The 22884-nt window shown below is 38.9% G+C and overlaps 1 protein-coding gene across 1 annotated transcript; it reads right to left on the bottom strand.

Moving 5' to 3' along the window:
- Positions 1 to 1273: 1273 nt before the first annotated feature.
- cyp39a1 (cytochrome P450, family 39, subfamily A, polypeptide 1) lies at positions 1274 to 21004 on the bottom strand. Its single transcript, XM_071519511.1, has 12 exons — positions 20828 to 21004; positions 16226 to 16361; positions 13619 to 13793; positions 13033 to 13182; positions 12082 to 12175; positions 11393 to 11488; positions 11023 to 11113; positions 9417 to 9550; positions 7419 to 7514; positions 6498 to 6586; positions 4262 to 4349; positions 1274 to 2339 (listed from the first exon to the last, which is right to left on the bottom strand). The coding sequence occupies exons 1-12, from the start codon at positions 21002 to 21004 to the stop codon at positions 2271 to 2273; spliced, it is 1395 nt and encodes a 464-aa protein (XP_071375612.1). The 3' UTR covers positions 1274 to 2270.
- Positions 21005 to 22884: the final 1880 nt, after the last annotated feature.

The following is a 22884-nucleotide window of genomic DNA, read 5'->3' as shown; positions in this document are numbered from 1 at the left end:
CCCACAAGGCAAGGCAAGTTTATTTATATAGCACAATTCATACACATCGGCAATTCAAAGTGCTTTTCATAAATAAATAAAATAACCCAAACCCTAAAGACATAGGTATAAAAAGTGAAAGTGCATTAAAATCACATTTAAAAGGAACAAAAAAAGTATAAAAGATAAAAGAATAAATATTCCAGTGTAGATGAGTGTTGCCCTAAATTTCTTAAAAGTCCTGGCGAACAGAAACGTTTTAAGCCCTGATTTAAAAGACTCTAAAGTGGAGGCAGACCTCAGATTTTCTGGAAGTTTGTTCCAGGCATGAGGAGCATAAAAACTAAAAGCTGCTTCTCCATGTTTTGCTCTGACCCTGGAACAGTAAGCAGACCAGCACCTGAAGACCTGAGGGGTCTGGGGGGTCACTGAAGATCATAAATGTATTTTGGTCCTTGGTCCTAAACCATTTAGTGCTTTATAAACATGCAACAGAATTTAAACGCAATTCTTTTGTACACAAGCTCATAACTTGTATGTGCTTTCTTTGTTGTAACTCTCTTTTTCCTCTTACGCTACATCTGCCAGGTCAAGTCATCTTTTTGCAATTATTTGGATCTCAATCCATCATTACGTTCATTGCTGATACAATCTTGGTTTATTTAGATTACTTATCATTACCATCATTATTATCATTACCAATTTTAGTTTTGTTCTTACAACTATTTATCACAACCTACTGTACTAGCAGCTAGTGTTATGCTTTTTAAAAAATATATATATATATTTTCCGCTTTAACTTCTGTTTTTCTATTTTAATTGGATTCTTTATAGTCTTTATCTTTGCGCATTATATGTTCCAGGACCCATTATACAAGCATTTCATTGCGCTTTACCCCTTTACCCTGTGTATGACAAATAAACACACTTGAACTTGACTGACAATGCTATTATTTATTTTATTTCTTTACTTGAAATGATATCTGTCTGATATCATCATTCCTATTTTGACCTATTTTGACTGGCCTTTGTTTATTGCCATTTTTCATTGCCATTGTCTTCCTTTTCTGCTATCTTATCTTTCACCCCATCTTAATTGGTGGCAGCTCTGTTACCTCAGTTTGATTGGATTTATAAAATTTGCTTTAAATATGACCACCTAAAAACACATAAAGGCAACACAAAAGAAAACTCCAAGTGGTGCAAAAATATGTTTATTGAGACAGTGCAGCTTTAATCTCCTGCAGACAGAAAACTGATGACTAAGCTACAGGATGCTTAAGATTACATGATGGTATATAACAGCATATTTAAAAATCCATTGGACCAATGCATTTATCCATAAAGCCTGAATCCAGAATTTATTTGCTGATATAAATGTTTGACATATTTGCATAGAATTGTTAAGAATTAGACTTGTACATGGAAAATTATGTTTTTGCCACTTTCATACTCCGTCATAATTTACAATACTGTTTTACTTAAGTATTTATGAACAGCACCAACATGAGCAAATATCTTACAGCTTAAATTAGATCACATCAACAAAACATCAACAGACACACAACTGGGGCAACAGTTTTTCACCAAGGGGCACCAAATTGCAATTACAGATTTGGGCTTAAATTCAATCTTACATGTTTTGTTGCATGAGCTGGATGTGGTTTATGTTTTCACTCCCTTCCATCTGTTTGTTAGCAGGATATTTAAGGAAGCAGTGATTAACTTTTCACATCAACTGGCTAAAGGGGGGCGTGGGTTCTCACAAAATACATACAGACATATACTGTAACTTCTGAACAGATTCACGTAACACCATCAAACTTAGCCTATGAGCAGACATATGCAGAGGCAAACCCTCCATTGTTGGCCCAATCAAACAACATCAGGACCCTGGAGAGCTAATTTCCGGACTCCATTGTGTTTAGAGTACCACATAAACCTTGTCGAACATGGTAAAGGCACTGAGAGGATGTCATTCTCTGATCTTGAGGTGAGTTTACCCACAAAGACCTACATTTTCACATTCATTGTCCAGCTCCATGAGATCTGTCTAGAAACCATGGACTTGTCTGGGTCAGCCTGAAATTCCTGAATTTAATCTTACGTTTGGGTCAGGCACAGGCTATTCATGTTATTTGTGATTTTGTGACATAAAAAGCGAATTACTCCCCAGGCTTAGTTTAGGTCGGAAATACATTTTTCGGGCTCAGGTTGAGCCAGGCACAAGTCCAGCTCTATGCAGAACTACAGCTGTGAAAGCTGCACAGCGAAGTTGCGGGGTGATTGTTCTATCGATGACGATAATGCACAGTGCAGGGGCCTTCTGGCTGCTGGGTACCGACGAGGTGGAGAGGACTCTGAGAAGAGAAAGAAATAATGACTGAGATAGAGAGTAGACAACTCTGAGTGCATTCACACCAAGCACGGTTGGAGGGGTTTATTCAAACTCTGGAGCATTTACCGTATTTCCTCTAAGCCGAGTCCCCGATAATGGCCGGGGCCATGGTCGACACGAACAAATAAAGGCCGGCCTCAAATACAGGCCGGGGAAAAAAACTAAGGAAAAAACAACGGTGGATACCGGTAAACTCCTGGTGCCTGTTATATAATGTGACTGTAGTTTGTAGTAACGTACAAGTGCCACAAGATGGCAGTATGCCACAAGATGGCAAAACTCTGTCCAATAAACAAGCTACTTGTTAGTCATGTGACTGTTGTTCACAAGCCCTGGTTCGCTTGTAATTGGACCTAACCTAAACAAACCAAAAAAAACAGCAACAAAGTAAGCTTTTCCTTTATGGTTTGAACCAAAGAAAAACTGCAGGTGTGATTGCACCCTCAAACAGAATTATTTTGACCATTCATTTGTAGTATGCAGATTTTGTTTTAGTCTCTGTTGTACACAGTGTTTTCACATAATTATTAATATAAGCATACATCTATTTGCTTTACCAAATTTTCCATGGCATTTAACCACGGGCTGGTTTCCTGTAGATTCCCGGTGTGTGTGATCCAAGACTTTCGCTACAAAGTGATTTTTTTCCCCTTACATGTGACACAGATCTGATGTGACTGAGGTTGATGCCCAGAAATGTCCCAAACATTCAGAAATAAGAAAATCCAGGCAGAAGGCAGTCTGTCTGCAGACACACACACTGTCACACACTACCAACGGGCCATAAGCAATGATTGAGTAGGATCATTTTTGGATGAGTTTATGCTATTTCAAAGGGGAAAATCCTGCTCAGTATGCCTAAAAAACAAATTTCAGACTTCTGAAAAGTCATATTTCAAGCATTTTAATACTATTAAAAAAAAGCCTTAAATTTTGAAAAAAAAAAAGTTAACTGACGAATGGACCATGATACCTCACGCACACATCCATCACACCCTCCCTATTTGCACAAGGTTAGGGATAATCCGGCCTGTGTACTAGACAAAGACAGAAGGTAATCACATACATTATGCAATTTCCAAGGAAAGATGATGAGATGTTTGACTGGGGGGATGGGGGTTTATGGAATGGGCTAAAGATGTTGTTCTTTGTAAATTGGTTTAGGCCTACTATTCCCTTGATGTGGATTTCCTCCTGTTATCCTTGATGTGCATTTCCTCCTGTTGTATGTGTTGTTATGGTAAGACACTGCTTTATCACCACATGTCTAATATCCAGGGGTCAATGGTATGGCACTCTGCACAGGTGAAAGTGTTATAGTCTGTACAAACTAGTATAAAAGGGGGGATTCTTTAAAGATACCAGTAAGTTACTATGATACCTCTGTACAGGATCATGCAAAGGCAAGTACTTAAAGTCCCATAACTGATGATTACGACTGCTGAGTTCACAGAAACACTGTATATAGTATCTTGTTGGCACTTGCACAGTACTATTAGTGCTAGCCTCAGCTGGAACGAGATAACACTAAGACAGCTAATTTATGCAATGTCTGACACTTTTAATAACTCACGTTACAAAGTGCATGTCCTTGAGATAATGCATACCCTAGCCTAATACTAATATGCACTTTTGCTCCTATTTCTCTTAATTGTATTTTCATTCTTCACATTGTTGAGACTAGCTCACTCTCCAGCAGCTGCTCTTGCCTGAAGACCGCTACTCTTTCACTGATTAAATCCTTTTCATACTTAAATCCCTCATGTGTATGCTAAAATAAATAAAGATAAATAAGATAAATAAACTTCATTCATCCCCAACATAAGAGTTACTTGGAGGTCTCCGAGGACAGAATTCAAGAATGGTATCTGTTATTCAACTTACAGGTTTGGGCAGCGGCTTCCGGAGGGTGAAGTTGTACTTGTAGAAGATCATGGCTACAAACATGTGAAGCTCCACTATTGCGTACCACCTGTTAAGGACAAGCACAGTCAAACAAGTGAGCTCACTCTTCAGAGCTGCCATCCCAACAGGGTTTTAAACCACCAAAGAACTTTGGTGTCCATTCAACACTTTGCTTTGCTCCCCACACAGACGAGTATGGAGACCTAGTCCATCTGTCCATCTACAAAGGAAACACACATGGGGGGTGGATGGAGGGTGTAGCCTAGAGGTTAGAGAAGCAGGCTTGCCATTAAAGGATTACTGGTTTGAATCCCAAAACCTGGACCGGCTGGGAAAAGAGTGAGTAATACTCTCCCCGCCTTCAACAGCTACTGTTGAGATACCCTTAAAGGATACGGCTGGTGTTTTCAAAGAGTAACTAAACCCCAAACCCAACAGCCAGGCTTCACCACAGATTTGGGTTTGGGGTTTAGTTGCTCTTTAAATACATTTCTTATCGTCAACAAATCCTATGAAAATAACATAATCAACAATGCGTTTGCTCCCGTTACTTTCCGACTTCCCACATACCGTTTTTAGCCTTCAAACCAGAAGTCATTGGCTCCAATTGTAAGCTAAAAACCTTTAAATACAACTCACAAAGACATAGTTTCAATTTTAAAAATTGCTAACTGTTACCATGAAAAGTCAGGCTATTGTAGTTACTACCAAATCAAATTCAAATGGGAACAAATTCTGCATTACGACGGGGACTATTTTCGGCGCTACAGAACTAATTTCCTGATCGAAAACGTGTTTACGGTCGGCTTATTAAGTTGTTTGAGGAAAAAGTCGGCTGGTGCATCGCAATGATGAAATATGCTGCCCAGAGCAACGGCATGGCTCTTTGACGTGTTTTTAATCGCTTTTTTAGTACAATGGAGTTCCATGGCTACTGGGACATGGCTTTATTGGGCATCGGCTACGTGGATGAGACTTGTTAGCAAAACAAATTAATTGCTGATTTTGTTATTTTCATAGGATTTGTTGAGATCTTAAGAAATGCATTAAAAAACACCAGCCTTATCCTTTAAACAAGTCACTGAACCTCAAACTTCTCCAGTGTAGCTGCTCAGTGGAAATGGATATCGGTTGTGTGTTTGTATGTTGACATATTTCACTAACTTCATTCAATGTCTACCTTTACAAAACTATCTGTGAAACTATTATAATTTGGAGAGATTCATCTCAATCTCCACCTATAGCTTTCACTCGTCCCTGTCTCCAGTAGTGTTGTCACAATACTACAATTTTGACATCACTAATAATACTTAGTTTAATATCTAAAAACGTGATACTACTACCATACTACAGCAAACAAGAAAAGACATCACGCAATGTTACAGAACAACCACTTCGCTTTACTTGAGTAACTAAACCCAAATCTTTGGTGAAGCCTGACACCTAATGGTGAAAAGTAGGGTACTGCACTGGTCATCTGCTATTGGCTGGTCTTTGTGCCAGGTGATGTCACCACCTGTTGTACTCTATGGAAGGTGACATCACCTGGCACAAACACCAGCCAATAGCAGATGGCCAGTTCAGTACCCCAATTTTCACCATTAGGTGTCAGGCTTCAACAAAGATTTAGGTGGGGTTTGGTTACTTTTTTAAGTTTTGCTTCCACATTGAGCACTGTAGCAACTTTTTGATGTTGGTTGGGTGTCTTTGTAAGTGAAATAAGTTAAATAGTTCCATATTTGACTCCTATGACTACTTTGCCAATCAGTTTGGCTGAATTACGTTCCTCCACCACAAATTTGAAAACGAACTTGGTTAAGGTTAGAGAAATGGTTTGGTCATGGTTAAATAAGAAAAACGTTCGTTAGAAATGTAAATGTGGCTTACGGTTGAAATGTACTTTGAACACACTGGGAATCGAACGCAGGTCGTCAGCATCGAAGGCAAACGTATACACCCATCTGCCACCATTTTATTTCAATGTCACACTACTTCCTGAAAGTCGTGCTGAGTGTCACGAAAAAATGGAAAAATCGTGTCCATGTACACAAATAAATAGATTAAAATTTATGACTATTTCACAAACTGCCGTGAGACCGGGTTGGGTTGACACATACAGAGAAAAACCTAGGTTGAAATTGCCCCACAAATATATGTCATTGGTTAGTAAAATGCAAGATTCCCTAAATGATTATATGTGTTGTGTTGTTTTCACCTTCCTGGACATTGGTTCTTGCCTCCTCCAAATGCCACAAAACCCTCCAGGAAGACATTCTTGACCAAGTCTGCTTTCTCCCATCGTTCCTGTAGGAAGACAGAGAGGGCAGGGATGCTTTAGAAAAACAAGTTGTATACAAATGAAACTGGGAAAGGTACTATAACTACTTTGGTAGCTCATAAGGCATTTTAAGGCATCACAAGCATTTTACAAGCACATTGTGCGTGATAATTATTATAATTAGGACATTATGTAATAAGCAATGTGCAAAAATGGTAGGGGGTTGAATATTTTATGGGTCATCTATAGTTAATGATATATTAAGTTAAATGTAATTTTGTGATGTTTGTCTGAAGATTACATTACAAGAAAAGGTAACACTTTACAATAAGGGTACACTAAGTTAAGGGTTAGTTAATGCTTAATAAGCATTAACAGTTAACTAATGTTAACTAAGGTATTAATTTATACATTATTTAATAGTCATCTTTATAAACTATTAAATCATGGGTAACACTTTACAATAAGGGTACATTCATTAAGGGTTAGTTATAGCTTAATAAGCATTAACTAACCCTTAATTAACAGTTAACTAATGTGTCTGGTAATCATTTGCTAATGGTGTTCATGTTAACTAAGGTATTATTATATTTATCATTTATACATTATTTAACACTCATCTTTATAAACTATTAAATAATGTATAAATTAATACCTTAGTTAACATGAACACCATTAGTAAATTACACATTACATAACTGTTAATTAAGGGTTAGTTAATGCTTATTAAGCAATAACTAACCCTTATTAAGCATTAACTAACCCTTAACTTAGTGTACCCTTATTGTAAAGTGTTACCTATTTATTGTTTATTTTTATTGTATTGAGAGACATAGCAGCAGAAAGAGCAGTACATACTGGTTTGAACTCCTCTGGTTCTGGGAAGTACTGGGGGTTCCTATGGGCCCAGTAAGGAGATACCATCAATAGATCTCCTGGAGGGATGATATAGTTCTGAAATATACACAAGCACGCACACACACATACACACACACACACACACACACACACACACACACACACACACACACACACACACACACACACTGTTGCAAGGTAGGATGTGGGGTAGAGTGGTGGAGACAGATTGGTTCAGGCCAAGACAAGAGCTTCTCAGGAGAAATTAGTGATTTATTTACACTTATCAAAAATAAACCATGACTTAAACTGAAACATATTACAGGGCTCTCAGAGACCATCTATCCCCATGGTCCTTGCTGCTTGGGTTTGAATCCTACAAACAATTTGGCCCGCCTTCTCTGAGCCAAACCAGCCAATCAGGTCAGGTCTCTGTAACAAGAGAATTTAAAACAGGTTCCATAGACAGCCCCACAGAATTTGAATGGATAGAACGGTCTTTCCCATTCAAATTAATGCTCCTGGATGGTCGGAGCGGCGGCCATTTTTATGTGTACCTTTCGATAATATAAAACCTCCTTGGTACCGTTGGGCTAGCTTCCGTATAAACCGACTTATGGCAAGTCGCAGAGGTGAGAGGTTTTGCAGCGAGGACCAAGCAGTGGAAAACTGCCGTCTTGTGCTATCTCCATCGCTACATCGAGCTACTCAAGGATTTTTGGACCGATTGGTTTTAATCGCTCTGTATCAGGCTACTGTTGGTAAGATGTCACATTGTATTCATTTAACGATAGTCTTGTAACATTACAAAGCTATCCCTCACAAACCAGAAATCACCATAAACTCTTACCTTCCAAGGACACGCACAAATCGATACATGAATGCCCCCATTCCATACTTTACAAGAATACCATATTTCCTCTAATATTGGCCCGGGCCTTTATTTACCTCAGCTGCAGAGGGTACCAGGCCTTTATTGGAAGCAGGCTTGTATTAGAGAGAGGCCTTTATTTCTAATTCCCTCTGTTTGATAAGTATATTTGCTCATATTTTAGGACGAAGCCTAGTTGTTTTCTGATCTGCTTCTGTTGGGGTAGGTAGCCGTTTTTTTGTTACTGCAATGCATTACCGATAGTTACGGTAATCGACGATGGCACGCTCCAGAGACTTCCGCCGGCCGAGCCATGCCATCTTGTGGCATACTGCCATCTTGTGGGTTACTACAAACTACAGTTACATTATATAACAGGCACCAGGAGTTTACCGGTATCCACCGTAGTTTTTTCCTTTGTTTTTTTCCCCGGCCTGTATTTGGGGCCGGCCTTTATTTGTTCATGTCGACCACGGCCCCGGCCATTATCGGAGACCTGACTTTTAATTGACTACCGGCCACTATTAGAGGAAATACGGTATTAAATAAGGAATTGTAACAGCTTCCTTCTGTGGCCTACTTTTATCATGCCTTGGCTGTGGCTTTCATTTGATTATAATCACCTGTTAATTTATTACAATTACCTGTTATTTTCCTACCAAAAATGAATAGCAGAAGCTGAGCAGAATTTTGCAAATAGTTAGACCCTTTTTGTCCAAGCCTGCCAGACATGCAGGCTATTATATACAAGCATACCCATACCTCTGATGTGTACAGCTAAGGTCTGATACATGATTATTATACCTGATAGACCTGTATGTCCTGCTTCGACCAACCCGGGCAGCCTGTGATGCTTATACCAAGGGATACCAAAGGGAGCAGAGAGGCAAAAGAGAGAACCTATTCCAGCATAAAATGTATTTGTACAGACTTAAGATGAATTGGTAAAACCTCTCTGACCGCTGTAACAGCCAGATCAGTGATACAGTCGTATCCAGCAGTATAACTACAACCAGTCTCAGCAGGTGAAACGGTTGCTGCAGAGGGAAGTGTCAGTGATGGGTTTTAGGATACCATAGAGATACACACAGACAGACACACACACACACACACACACACACACACACCTGTATCTTGAGTGGTCGAACCACCCTGCGTGTGATGGCTCCTGGGGCTCGGAGGCGGATGGCCTCCAGGATGCACCATTTGACATAAGGCATCTGCTGTAGGTCCTCAAGAGTGACCCGTGTGCTGCATGGATCTGATACACACACACACACACACACACACTAATGAACAAGGCAATCAGTAAACATGTTGTCCTCCACCAATGATGCAGTCCCACTCGGGCCAATCAGTAACAAATATGTTACCTTGTTTTGACCTTAGTGTAAAATGCTGGAAGCACAGTGGTGAGATGCATCATGCCCCCATGTTTCATCAACACTAGATAACACTAGAGCTGATGGATCTAAACATGGATCCTCCTTGTTTACAATTAAGACCAGTGGAAGCTTAAAAGACTTGCTGTCTTGCTGCAAAACATGACAAGCTTGGTATGAAATGTTATCTTGTATGCAGACGTTTTAGTCAATTGCCGCATTGGCAGATTATTTTGCTAATTTCAATATATTTACTGGATTCATGTCAGTATGACTTATTTTATGAAATAATCATACAACAAGGAATTACATTTTAAAACAAGAAACCTTAAAGGCACTTTCCCTTGTTTCAAGCAAACATCTTGAAAGAAGGTACTCCAGCAAAATTATTTGCCAGTGTAGTAAGACAGTGGTTCTCAACGTGGGGTCCGGGGACCACCAGGGGTCCTTGAGGGGGTTCCAGGGGGTCCCCAGCAAACTGATGGATTGTTAAACTTCAGCATTATTTCATTTACAAGAACACAGTTAGAGAATGTAGAAGAATGACTGTTTTGATCATAGTTTCACTGTTATCTCTCTACCTACAATACAGATAGTCATGGGATTCTGGACAAAATCATATCTGACAAAGATATTCTCAGATTTGGGTCTGAGAGACAAAATCTCATCAAATGGGGGTCTGTGGCCCTGATGTGGACTAAATTTGGGGTCCTTGGTATGAAAAAGGTTGAAATTTACTGTGGTAAGATACCTTGACAAAAAATATTCTCAACTAAGGTTGATAATTTCTAGACAGAAGATAAAATTATTTGCCAAGCTTGTAGTATTTTGCCGTCATGTACTGACATCTGCTGGTGTTTTATAGTATTGACCTGACTGAGAATCCCATTGTGCTCTGATTTACCATGGATGGACCACAGAGCATTCCTGTTTAGATAGCAGCACTACGGATGTTACGCTTGAAGCAGTACTCACGATACTGTCTCCGTCTTCCAAAGCATAACGTGTTGAAGCATGAGCTCAGACACATGCCTCGGTCTACCATGTGATTACCACATACAAAGCTCACACAAACATCTGTCGAAGTCAATGACGTGGCATTCCCATTGTAGTGTGAGTGTTATTGTATTGAAAGGATGTTTCAATGGCTTGTTGGGTTCAACTGTTGGCCCTGTATGTGTGTATTGGACAGCAGCACTCCCGGCAAACTGAAGCTATGTCAAGCTCTACAGTGAAGTAAAAACACAACCAATCAAAATGATCCTTTAAACTGCTCTGGTGTGAGCCTCAGTAAAAGACCAAAAAGTAATGTAAAAGGTAATACTTGAGTTGATGCAGGGGTTTACCCTACCTTGGCCTTTGAGTGCCACTGTGATTTCCTCCATTACTTTCTGATAGGTCTGGGGAGTGTCCAAAATGAAGGCTATAGCCCAGAATGTGATCTGAAAAAAGAAAAAAAAAATCAGTCAGTCAACTTCATTCTGTTTTAGCTGGAGAAAAGACATTTTACAATTGGGGATGTTACATAAGTATAAGGGTAAAACAAATGCAGATAACAAATATATACTGTACATGGGTGAAGTAGCTGGGATCTCTTTATATTTGCAAATTCTGTTATGAAATTTAACTAAACTTCAGAACTAAGATTCAAATGGTTCATAAAGTTAAGGTATATATATAAGAATAAATACACTTAAAAATGCCTAAACGTATTCACTCACAGGGATGGCATTGGCTAGCGAGGCCCATAACATCAGTAATCCGTAGTTGGGCAGAAACCTATCTGTTATTGTGGTGATCAGGTGCTGCAGTAAAGTCTGCAGACAGAGACAAATTATGAGCATATTATAACTAGGTTATCATATTTCCAAAATATGGAATGGGCATTGAACAATTACAGAGAATCATACCGTACATCATGACAGTGAAATGCATGGTGATCTATACAGGTGTAAGAGAAATACTTTTTTTGAGACTCATTTGACTTCATTTAGCATTTTAAGATGCTGTTATGTGGATTTTTATGTGTTGTTTAAAACTATCCTTACAGTTTTTAGAAGCTAAACCAGCATTTTATCATTTTGTTTTTTAAGAAAAAAGTCTAATATTTTACATATATCTTACATTAAAATGTGTTTAAAACAAAAAAAAATGATGGTTATGATGAATTCGTTTTTAAGTAATTGAAGAATATACAGTAATGTTTTCATCTTATTAATAGTAATTGGGATAATATCATATATCGAGATAATTTTGGCCAAGATAATCGTACTATGAAATTTACACTGACCCAGCATCAATCAGTGGACTTTTTAAAGATGCAGAAGAAGTCTGTATCTGCTCTATCTGAGAGACAAATAGAAAAAGAGAGAGAAAGTTTTAATGGTTGGGGTCTGAAGCCGGGCCTTACTCTGTTGCCGTCCTCAGTAGAGCTATCCTCCTCTCCTCTGTTTACCATGTCCCTCAACAAGGACAACAACCAGCGCTTAGAACTGGCCCACTCCCTGAATAAGAAAAATACAACAGAGTCATACTTGAGAGTAAAACCATGAAAAAAAGCGAAGAACAGGCAAACACAAAGATATTTTTATCCTCTTCTGCCTGCCCTAACTCTATAGTACGGAAGCCGAGAACTACGTAAGCAGAGTGCGGAAGCCGAGAACGGCCGCGCTTGCAATTATTTTTTTAATGCCGTTATCTCGAGATCACAAGTTAATTATGTCGTTATCTCGAGTTAACAAAGCTTGTTTTCTCGAGATAACGGGTTAATTTATCTCGTTATCTCGAGAAAACAAAAGGCCGATTATCACGAGAAAACAACTTTTTTTCTCTCGAGATCACGGGAGAATTATGGAGAACTCGAAAATGAGCGTCTGGTTCATTTGATCACACCTGATTTCAGCCTTCAAGATCACTGTCATGACTGTCGGGGAGGATTCATAACTGATTAGGAAGTCAAGGCATAAATGTGTAGTTTTGTTTGCTGCAGTTACGTTGTTGTCAGTTGTCAAGACGCCATCTATGCATGGCACTCCTGATCTCTGATAAACATAAAGTAATAAGAGCAAGAACGACATTTTGTTTTCTCGAGATAACGGGTTGATTATCTCGTTATCTCGAGATAACAAAGCTTGTTTTCTCGAGATCACGAGATAATAAACTTGTGATCTCGAGATAATGGCATTAAAAAAAATAATTGCAAGCACGGCTCGGCTTCCGTAGCCCCTCACCTTGAGCCAGCTGTTTTGCAAATGTCTACTGTCACTTAGATGGTATTTAAAACTAAAATCTGAATATAAGATTTACAATAAAAAATAAATAAATAAACTCATGAGGTTGTGGTTTGGAGGAGCCTGCACACCTGAGGAATATATCGGGTAGCTGGGATCCATACTCAAATCCCTCATCGTAGATGGCAAAGTTTTCCTTAAACTGCTCCATGGTGAAGGGACTTCCTGGAGAGTTGTTCTTTCCCAAGAGGTTACTCATCACTGCTGGGTACATCACTCCTCTGAGAGAGGAGAGGAGAGGAGGAAGACAACGGAAATGTGGTGAAGGGAAAAGGAAAGTGAAAAATGATATGGGAGAGAAAAGGGAAAGCAAGCAAAGTACAGAAAGGTACAGAAAAGATGACAAAAAGAAAAATAACAAGGAAAAAGGAGAGGAGATGACAACCTGAGCTGTAAGATGTTCCAAGTGTTATGCAAGTTGAAGTTACAGTGATAACAATGACATGGATTGATGCCATCCAGGTTGCCATGCAGGTTTATCATACATATTATGCAAATACACTAGATTTTGTCATATGACATAAGCAGTCTCGTGACTCCAGTTTAGCAGATCCAGCTTGTTATTACTGTGCTTGGGTGTGTTATGTCTAATTCATGGCATTGTGTATGTGTGTGTGTGTGTGTGTTGGCATGGATGAATTTGGGTGTGTGTCTTACCTAACCAATTCACTGAGTCCTCCCTCGCCTTGAGGCCCCAGCAGTTCCAGATGGTAGTTGAATTCTTCAGAGAGGTGGCTGACTAGCTGGGCCACATTTCCTGGGGTCAGCCTGCCTTTGATCAGGGTGTTGCATGCTGGGTGGAACCTGTAGAAGCTCTCCTTACTGATGGATGCTGCACACACAATTAGATATAAATGAAGTTGCTATTATTATCAAGTTATTATAATATGGAAGTACTGCCTCTGTCAAAGTAAATTCTCTACGTTAGTAAATAGAATAGTTATCTCTTTAAGTGCATAGGTACTCAGTCCTAGTGAGCCTACAATACAGAGTGTACTTCGTATGTAAACTGATGCTCTATTAATGATTTATAAACCTGAGTGAACTCATAGCGTCAATGTAAATAATGTATAAAGGTGGTTTATTGGAGCATTGTGTGCAATTCTCATTGAACACAAGTGGTCCAGACGCACACACACATACACACACACACACACACATACACACACAGGAAACACAATTGTGGAAGATAGACAAAAAGTATTTAAGGTAAAGCACTCTACTGAGATAGACTTATAAAAGACAGCACCCTCATGAAAATTCGAAGTTTTTGATATTAAATGTTTAAAGTATCAAAAGTAAAACTTCATGTTCAATATAATAGAGGGCTTTCAAGTGAAGTAACGGACCCCCTGGCAACCATGTTGGCAGTTAACAGCTCTTGGACAACAGCTGATCGTGTTTCGAAATGTACAACTTTGCTTTCTCAGCAGAACTGAATAAACATGGGGAAGTTATGAGAGCTTTGTGATGATTTCCCCACTGATCCATCTGATTGTTTTTGTGTTTAGATAACGTCAGCTTGTTACCATGCTAACCATAGTGTCTGGTCAGCTAGTCATCACTGTTTAGTTGTAGACACATCTGATTGTGCACTAGCTAATTCTTATCTTATTTGTTTCACTCATAGTGATGTATCATTACTATTGCTCAGTACAGTACAGTCAGTACAGGTGTATAAACCAATATCCCCCTCACAAACATACGCACGCACTCACACATACACACATGTATGCATGCACACACACACATACACGTACGCACATATGCACGCACACACATGCATACACACACACACACACACACACACACACTCATACATATCACACCATTTTTTGCTTTTATTTTGATATTATTATTGTTATTATTGTTGTTGTTGCTTATATATTTTGTTTTTATTAGTTTGCCATCACTTTTATGTAGGCATATTATTTTCTGTATGTTACTTTTGTGTTCTCTATAACATTGTGAAATTTTAACATTTTTTAGGTGGAAGCTTCAAATAAGCCCATTGGGTTTTCTGCCTCTCCCCGCACTGTATATTATTTGTTATCTTTGTCATTTGTGTATTTTTTTAATTGTGCAAAAAATAAAAACTAAACGCCTAACTTTACTCCACCTCTGCACTTTGCTGAACAGGCATTGCACCCAACCCCACCCTTCGCCTTGGCACTGAGCCCACAGGAATATACCAGAATGCACTTGTTTCACAAATTCATTGCATTAGATGCAGTGGTGGATAGTAACTAAGTACATTTACTCAAGTGCTGTACTTAAGTACAATTTTGAGATACTTGTACTTTACTTGAATATTTCCATTTGATGCTACTTTATACTTCCATTCCACTACATTTCAGAGGGAAATATTGTACTTTCTACTCCACTACATCTATTTGACAGCTTTAGTTACTTTTCAGATGGAGATTTGACACAATGGATAATATAACAAGCTTTTAAAATACAACACATTGTTAAAGATGAAACCAGTGGTTTCCAACCTTTTTGGCTTTTGACGTCTTACAAAAAGCAGTGTGTAGTCGGGGTCACATTTCAGATGTCTATGAGTTGTTAACAGCTCCACCAAATAGTGATTTTTCCCTCTAAACCTCACATGGTTTCATTTCAATAAATGTTCAAATGATCCATTTCAGCAAAAATCAAAGATTAGAGAAAAAGTCCAAAAACTGAAAACAGATTTGTGTCTCAGAACTTTGTTTTTTCTTCTTTCCTCTCCCATTAATCATCTCACGACCCCTCAGATTTATCTGGTGACCCTTTGGAGGGGCCCGACCCCTAGGTTGGGAACCACTGGACTAAAGTAGCTAACTGTATATAAAGTAGTTCAAACTAGCTCCACCTCCAGCAGCTACAACAGTAACATGCTGCTTACACACTGATGCTTCAGTATTAATAATCTAATGATGTCATATATAATAAAATATCAGTCAGAGGGACCAAACCACTACTTTCACTTTAATACTTTAACTACATTTTGCTGCTAATACTTATGTACTTTTACTTTGGTAGGATTTTTCATGCAGGTCTTTTACTTGTAATGGAGTATTTTTACATTGCTGTATTGGTACTTTTACTTAAGTAAAGGATCAGAGTACTAGCACCACTGATTAGATGGTGGTAGATTAGGTCATGAAAGTGCTCCGACTTAGTTATGGAAAGTCATGGAAAAGTCATGGAATTTTACATCAGGGCCAAGGTGGGAACCCTGACCCGACTAAAACATCCAGGCTGCTCTCCAGCTCTGACCTGTGTTGTGGACGGGCTCCTGGACCGCCTGTTCAAAGTCCACGTCTTTGGACAGAAAAAACGTTCTGAAGTCTTCATGCAGATTGACGAAGGTTAGACGCTTCCCTGCCGCCACCACCGTGAACACCGGACCATACTGCAACACAGGAAACATCACTGAAATACACAAACATATCTGGTATTCAATCATGACAAATAAACAAAAAGATTGTGTGTGATAAAAATATAACAGATGATTGTATAATCTGTCACCAGTAATTGTGGCATAACTGTGCTGTCTACACACTTAAACACTTCATGCAGTGATTCTCAACCTTTCTCATATTAAGGACCCCTAATTTAGTCCACATTAGAGCCACGGACCCCCATTTGATGAGATTTTGTCTCTCGGACCCAAATCTAAGATCATTTTATTGTCAGATATGATTTTGTCTAGAATTCCATGACTGTCTGTATTGTAGGTAGAGAGATAACAGTGAAGCTATGATCAAAATAGTCATTCTTCTACATTCTCTAATTGTGTTAACTTCTTGTAAATGAAATGTAATGGTGAAGTTTAGCAATTCATCAATTTGCTGGGGACCCCCTGGAATGCCCTCAAGGACCTCTGGTGGTCCCCAGACCCCACGTTGAGAACCACTGAACTAAGGTATTAATTTATACATTATTTAATAGTTTATAAAGATGACTATTAAATAATGTATAAATTAATACCTTAGTTAACATGAACACCATTAGTAAATGATTACCAGACAGACACATTAGTTAACTGTTAATTAAGGGTTAGTTAATGCTTATTAAGGGTTACTAAGGGCTTATTAAGGGCTTATTAAGCATTAACTAACATGTAACTTAGTGACCCTTATTGTAAAGTGTTACCAGATAGGGTAACAAATCAATAAACTTTCTCATGCACTTTCATGCACATGTCTCTGACTGTGTGTGGAGCCATGCAGTGTGGCTATTCCAGGCTCAGATCTCCTGTGGCTCTGAATAACACAGTCCAGTTCATCTGGGCCACACTGGAGACAAGTCGACAACAACACTTGTCTGTCTAGAGACTCAATGGCAGGAATGAGGTTTACTGAGACATAATCTGCCCTGTTGCCTGCTTTTCATCGACTGAATGTGCTATTTTTCTGGCAACATCAGCTTTTTTGTTTAGCAATGTGCTGAACAGGAACAAGCAGGCTTGGTATCAACTGTACTGGGTTATCCTCTGGTGTTATGACAAAAGGGCTAGTTGATACAGACTGATATATAGGCAGTAAACCACAGAGGTGGAATGCTCTACAGCCATAAAGCATGTCCTTCCACATGGACTTCCACATGCCGTTTCTGATTTTGTCGCACCTGCAAGCAGCTGGCGTTATGTAATCAATGCATACATGTGAAAATACACACTAACATTTAAAGACAAAAACACAATGCTAAAGATAGAGTAGAAATAAACAGAACATTCAGTGAAAGGTATGTGACGCCTGGCAACGGTAAATCTTAGGTAGGTAAAAGGTAGGTAGGTAAAAATTAGCTTTAGGCTATTCATGAACGAGTTACGGTTTAGCCTTTCATACACGATAGTCTCAAATGTAGCTTCCTATGGTTTAATATATAGGTGTTGAGGAGTCACTTAGAGCGAGTTCCACAATTAGAATCCAAGTTGGAATCGAGAAATTTGAGAGTCGAGCCCCAGGGGCGGTCTTACCATTTGGCAAAGGTAGTCGACTGCCTTGGGCCTGGGCAGCCAGAGGGCCCCACAGAAGACAAGAATGTAAACTTATTTTTAATCAATATAAAAGAAATGTACCTCTCTTTGTTTCAATAAATAATTTCAATCTTGAACCCCCCCCCATCACTCGGGCCCCTTGCTTGCCTTTGCCTCGGGCCCCCAAATCACTAAGTCCGCCCCTGTCAAGCCCCATTACTATGTGGTGGACAGAATAGACATTTCTCGCAGGCAGAGCTGCTCTGAAGGCAGAAATAATGTCATAGATTGAGTTAAACCTCAGTGGACGGAGCAAAATAGCCACAGTTTTGGAGCGCAATTAAACTAGTTAACTAGCTAGCTTCAATAACGAAGAAGGAACACTGGTCAATATAAATGGCAATTACTTTGTTTATCATTCATGACCATGGCATATGTGATCTTGGAAGGTCAGCAGGTCAACTAACTAGCTTACCTAGATAGCTGTTGGCTAGTATGGCAGTTTCAAATTGGTAGATCAGCTAGGCTAACTAGCTAACCTAGATCAGTGATTCTCAACTGTTTTCATATCAAAGATCCCTAATTTAGTAGGCCTACACATTAAGCCCACAGACCCCCATTTGATGAGATTTTGTCTCTGACCCAAATCTGAGAATATTTTAATTGTTAGATATGATTTTGTCCAGAATTCCATGACTATCTGTATTGTAGGTAGAGAGATAACAGTGAAACTATGACCAAAATAATCATTCTACATTCTCTAATTGTGTTAACTTCTTGTAAAATTTGAACGATTCATCAATTTGCTGGGGACCCCCTGGAACCCCCTCAGGGACCCCTGGTGGTCCCCGGACCCCACGTTGAGAACCACTGACCTAGACAACTTAGTATGGCTAGATGATTTTTTTTTTCGGTTTGTAGCAGTTCGGCTTCATAGTATCAGCTACCTCCGCTACCCCTTGTTGTTTTTTTTCAATGGACTTCAGTCTAATGTTACTCAGACAGAAAAAATGTGGTTCTATGGCTCCGCCCACTGACGTTTAACTCAACCAATGACATTATTTCTACTTCCAGTGAAGCTCTGCCTCCGAGAATGTTTGTGTGAGTCAAACTCCAATCTGCAGACAGATGATAAAGTAGACAGCTGATAATACATGACCATGTGCATGGAGGGTAGTGTGTTTAACAAACACACACAGACAAACACACGGACAGGGTCTTTAATGCTGTGAATCTGAGGCCACAGAGTTCATTACTAGTTAATGAGGTGAACTTGACTCCTGATCACACCATGGCATAGTTGTAGGAGAGAGAGAGCAGGGGCGGTCTTACCATTAGGCAAAGGTAGGCGACTGCCTTGGGCCCCACAAAAGACAAGAATAGAATCAATGTAAACCTATTTTTAATCAATTTGTTATTGAAAAACACCCCTTTTTTCGTTACAATAAATCATTTCAATCCTACTCCCTACTCTGTCAGACTATTGTGGGTTATACAACTTCTAGTGAGATTTTGCTACTTGACTTTAAGCTCATTTTCATTGACACTGCATCAGTAGATGAGCTACTACTAAGTTAAAAAAATTTTTTTTAATCAAAGCTACCCAAAATTATATATAGAAAGGATGGATTGAAAAGTGAGAGAGTTGGGAGTCAGGGGGGCCAGTACTTGCCTTTGCCTAGAGCCCCCAAAACACTAAGTCCGCCCCTGAGAGAGAGAGGATATTTCTATACCATGTAGGCCAATACATTTATTGTTTACCATAGGTAACTAAAAGGAAGACATGAAAAAATATTTTAGTCATCTGAAATTTACAATAAAAAATAAAAACTTGAGTATTTGGGAAAAGGAGAAAAAAATAAAGTGAATCTCTGCCTCCAAAACTGAGCGAAGTAAGTCAGTGAGTAATAATATTAGGCTAATAATAACGGTTAAGAAAAGGTTAAGAAACCTACCTAGAAATGAATACTAGTGACACAAATTATCCATATACGTAAAGCATATAAACAATGAATATCCTAAGGAACATTTCCAACTACTGAGAATTATTTTACATGTGCATTTATTAACAGTGACACTCTGCTAGGTAATAAGACATTAGAACTTCAGCCAAAACAGAATTTTTTTTTTTTTTTTTAAATGAAAAATAAAAACCAACAACTAACACTGAGAATGACATCAAAAGTGAGACGGAAATCTGTATTGAAATGAATCCAATTCCCTGCAGCTATGTGGCTCAGAAACAGCATCTCATCTCATTGGGCCAACCTAGAAACAAGCCACCCATGGGTGTCATAATACATGTCTGTGAGTCTTAGGGGGCACATTAGAGCTTAGACTGGCGAGCTCCTTCTCCTCTTTTAAATCCCTCTTGAAGACATATTTTTATAAGTGTACTTTCTCAGGGCTTGTGGTCTGATTTCACTTTCACCTTTTAAGTCACTTCTTAAAACCTATTATTATACAAAGTAATTCTCTTGTTCCTTATTTTATTGATTGTTTTAATTATTTTATAATGTTTTATTTTTACTTATTATACTCTTCCTCATATGTAGCTCTTTTGCTCCCATATTTCCTTCCCAATGTTGTATAACCTTTAAACTGTTTTAAAATTGTTTTTACTATTGTTGTCCACCATTTTTATTTTGTCTTGTGAAGCACTTTGTAACTTTGTTTTGAAAGGTGCTATGTAAATAAAGTGTATTATTATTATTATTATTATTATTATTACAGAGAATGTATGTCCTTTTTAGATTCTGACGATTTGTGCTTGATCTTTCACAAGATCAGAATATGTGCAAATTGGACTCAGTTGGGTTTAACACCTTGCCATACCTAATGAACGATGATGATGACTGGAGCTATATCGGGCAATGTCCAATGGTAAAATCACTTACCTTATCTCTAGCTTGAGAAATAAATGTCAAGGGAGCTTTTCCAAACTGGAAGGCAGCACCAAACCAAGGTATCCATCCTCTGATGCAAGGTGGAGAGTTGGGGTGATTTCCACCAAACAAAAGATGTGCCGAAATAACCACAACAACGAGGGCCAGTGTGAGAGTGAGCAAGTCCATGGTAACCCTGCAGGGATCTGGAGCCTGGGAGCTCCTGACAGCAGGACGGGGACACTGACCAACAGGCGGAGCTTGTAGTTTGGAAAAAAAAAAAAAAAAAAAACTGTGCCGGTTTGCTGCTGCGTTCAGGTCACACTGGGATACTGGGCAGACACCGGTGTTCAAATGTTCTCGTTTGAAGCCGACAAGACGCCATGATTATAGTTTTCTGCAGACTTTAGTTGCTCCTGAACAGCCTTTTCACATTTAACACACAATCATTTGTATTGTCACAAGTGATAATACTTGGTGATATATTTGGCTAGTTTACAGAAAATTAAACATTGCAATGTCAACTAAAAAAAAAAAAAATGCCATCGCATTCTAAGAGTTGTGGCCGGGGACATCATTTTTCACCTGTACAACTGTCTAAAATTACAATATTAATGAATAATAATGATTCTATTTATATTGTAATAATTATAGTAGGGTAATTATTATAGAATTAATGAAGAATATTCAGTGATGATAGGCTATCACATTCTGAGAAAAGATCTCATAATTCTGAAATAATGAGCTCATAATTCCAAGAGAATGATCTCGATAAATCCGGGCGGAAATGATGTAGGTTATGCTTGTAGAGGTCCACATGCACATTGGTGGATTATGAGTGTCTGAAGGGCATTTTAAGAATGACTCTAGTTCTACTGTGTGACAACTGCCTGTGACTTAAGTCGCTATAGCCAGCTTGAATACATTTCAGACTCATAACATTCCATCCGTGCCATATTGCATGCCATATTGGCTCAATATGGATTTTTTTCCCCCCAGAACAAACGCATAATTTTAACAAATCCACAGTACTCAAATATTGACTAAAACATTTATTTTACACAAAAATCAACAATGCAGTCGGTAAATCAGAAAAGGGGAGCTTTAAAAAAAATGATTAGAACAGTTATTCTCATAGAAAAACATTGTACCGAGTGTAGAGGTATCCATATACATATATATATATATATATATATATATATATATATATATATAAACAGTGGGGAAAGTGGTCCAATGTAGCCAAAGATAAATAAAAGAAATAGACAGATAGAGAGCTGAATGTAAAAAGTGAAAGTTTATTAATGCTACAGATAAGCGCAAAACAGAAGGGAAGAGACGATGTATACAAGATTACAAAAAGGGCACAGTGTACTGAACAAAACACTATTAATGAATGGGAAAAAAATGACACAGGGAAATATGATTTTTGCCAGGAGATGGAGACAGTGGAGCATGTTATAGCCTAATACAGTGCGCACACATGAAAACGAGACTGAGGAAGAAATCTGAGGGAAAGGGGAATCGATTAGACAAATATTAAGATTTCATAGCGAGGGACTTCATCACGTGGGGTTGCAACAGCACTTTTTAGTTCGTTTAGGTTTACACTCCAGTTCAGTAGGTGGCGGTAGGCCTACTGGAAGGAGAAGGAGAAGAAGAAGAAAAAGAAGAAGAAGAAGAACAACAACAACAACAACAACGAGCAACACTCATTGTAATGTAGCAATCATGGAAGTATATGTAGTGCAACAAAAGTCAGCAAACATAATTGTCGGCACACACTTGATAGTTAACATTAAACGTATCACCGTCTGTCATATATTCCGTGAATGCAGCACGAGCAGGTAGCCTAATGCCTCTTTTGATGGGACATGTAGTTTAACACGGCCCTTGTACTCCAAAACTACAACTGGCGTCAACGGCTCCACGGCTAAAGGTCTGTGGTTTAAAAGTTTGAACAAAGTCCTCGCGCTGCTAACGTTACTCACCCGCTGACCCGGGCTTCACCAGGCGTGTCGGTGCAGTCGGAGCGCTGCCGGTGTCGAAGAAATCTGTCCGTTTCTGAA

This window comes from Centroberyx affinis, unplaced genomic scaffold (genome assembly GCF_046629955.1).
Source record: "Centroberyx affinis isolate AG114_WGS23_722 - 3 ecotype Tasmania unplaced genomic scaffold, CSIRO-AGI_Caff_v1 ptg000712l_1, whole genome shotgun sequence".
Taxonomy (NCBI): domain Eukaryota; kingdom Metazoa; phylum Chordata; class Actinopteri; order Beryciformes; family Berycidae; genus Centroberyx; species Centroberyx affinis.
Note: the sequence above shows the minus strand (reverse complement) of the source record. Positions and strands in the feature narration are given on the sequence as shown.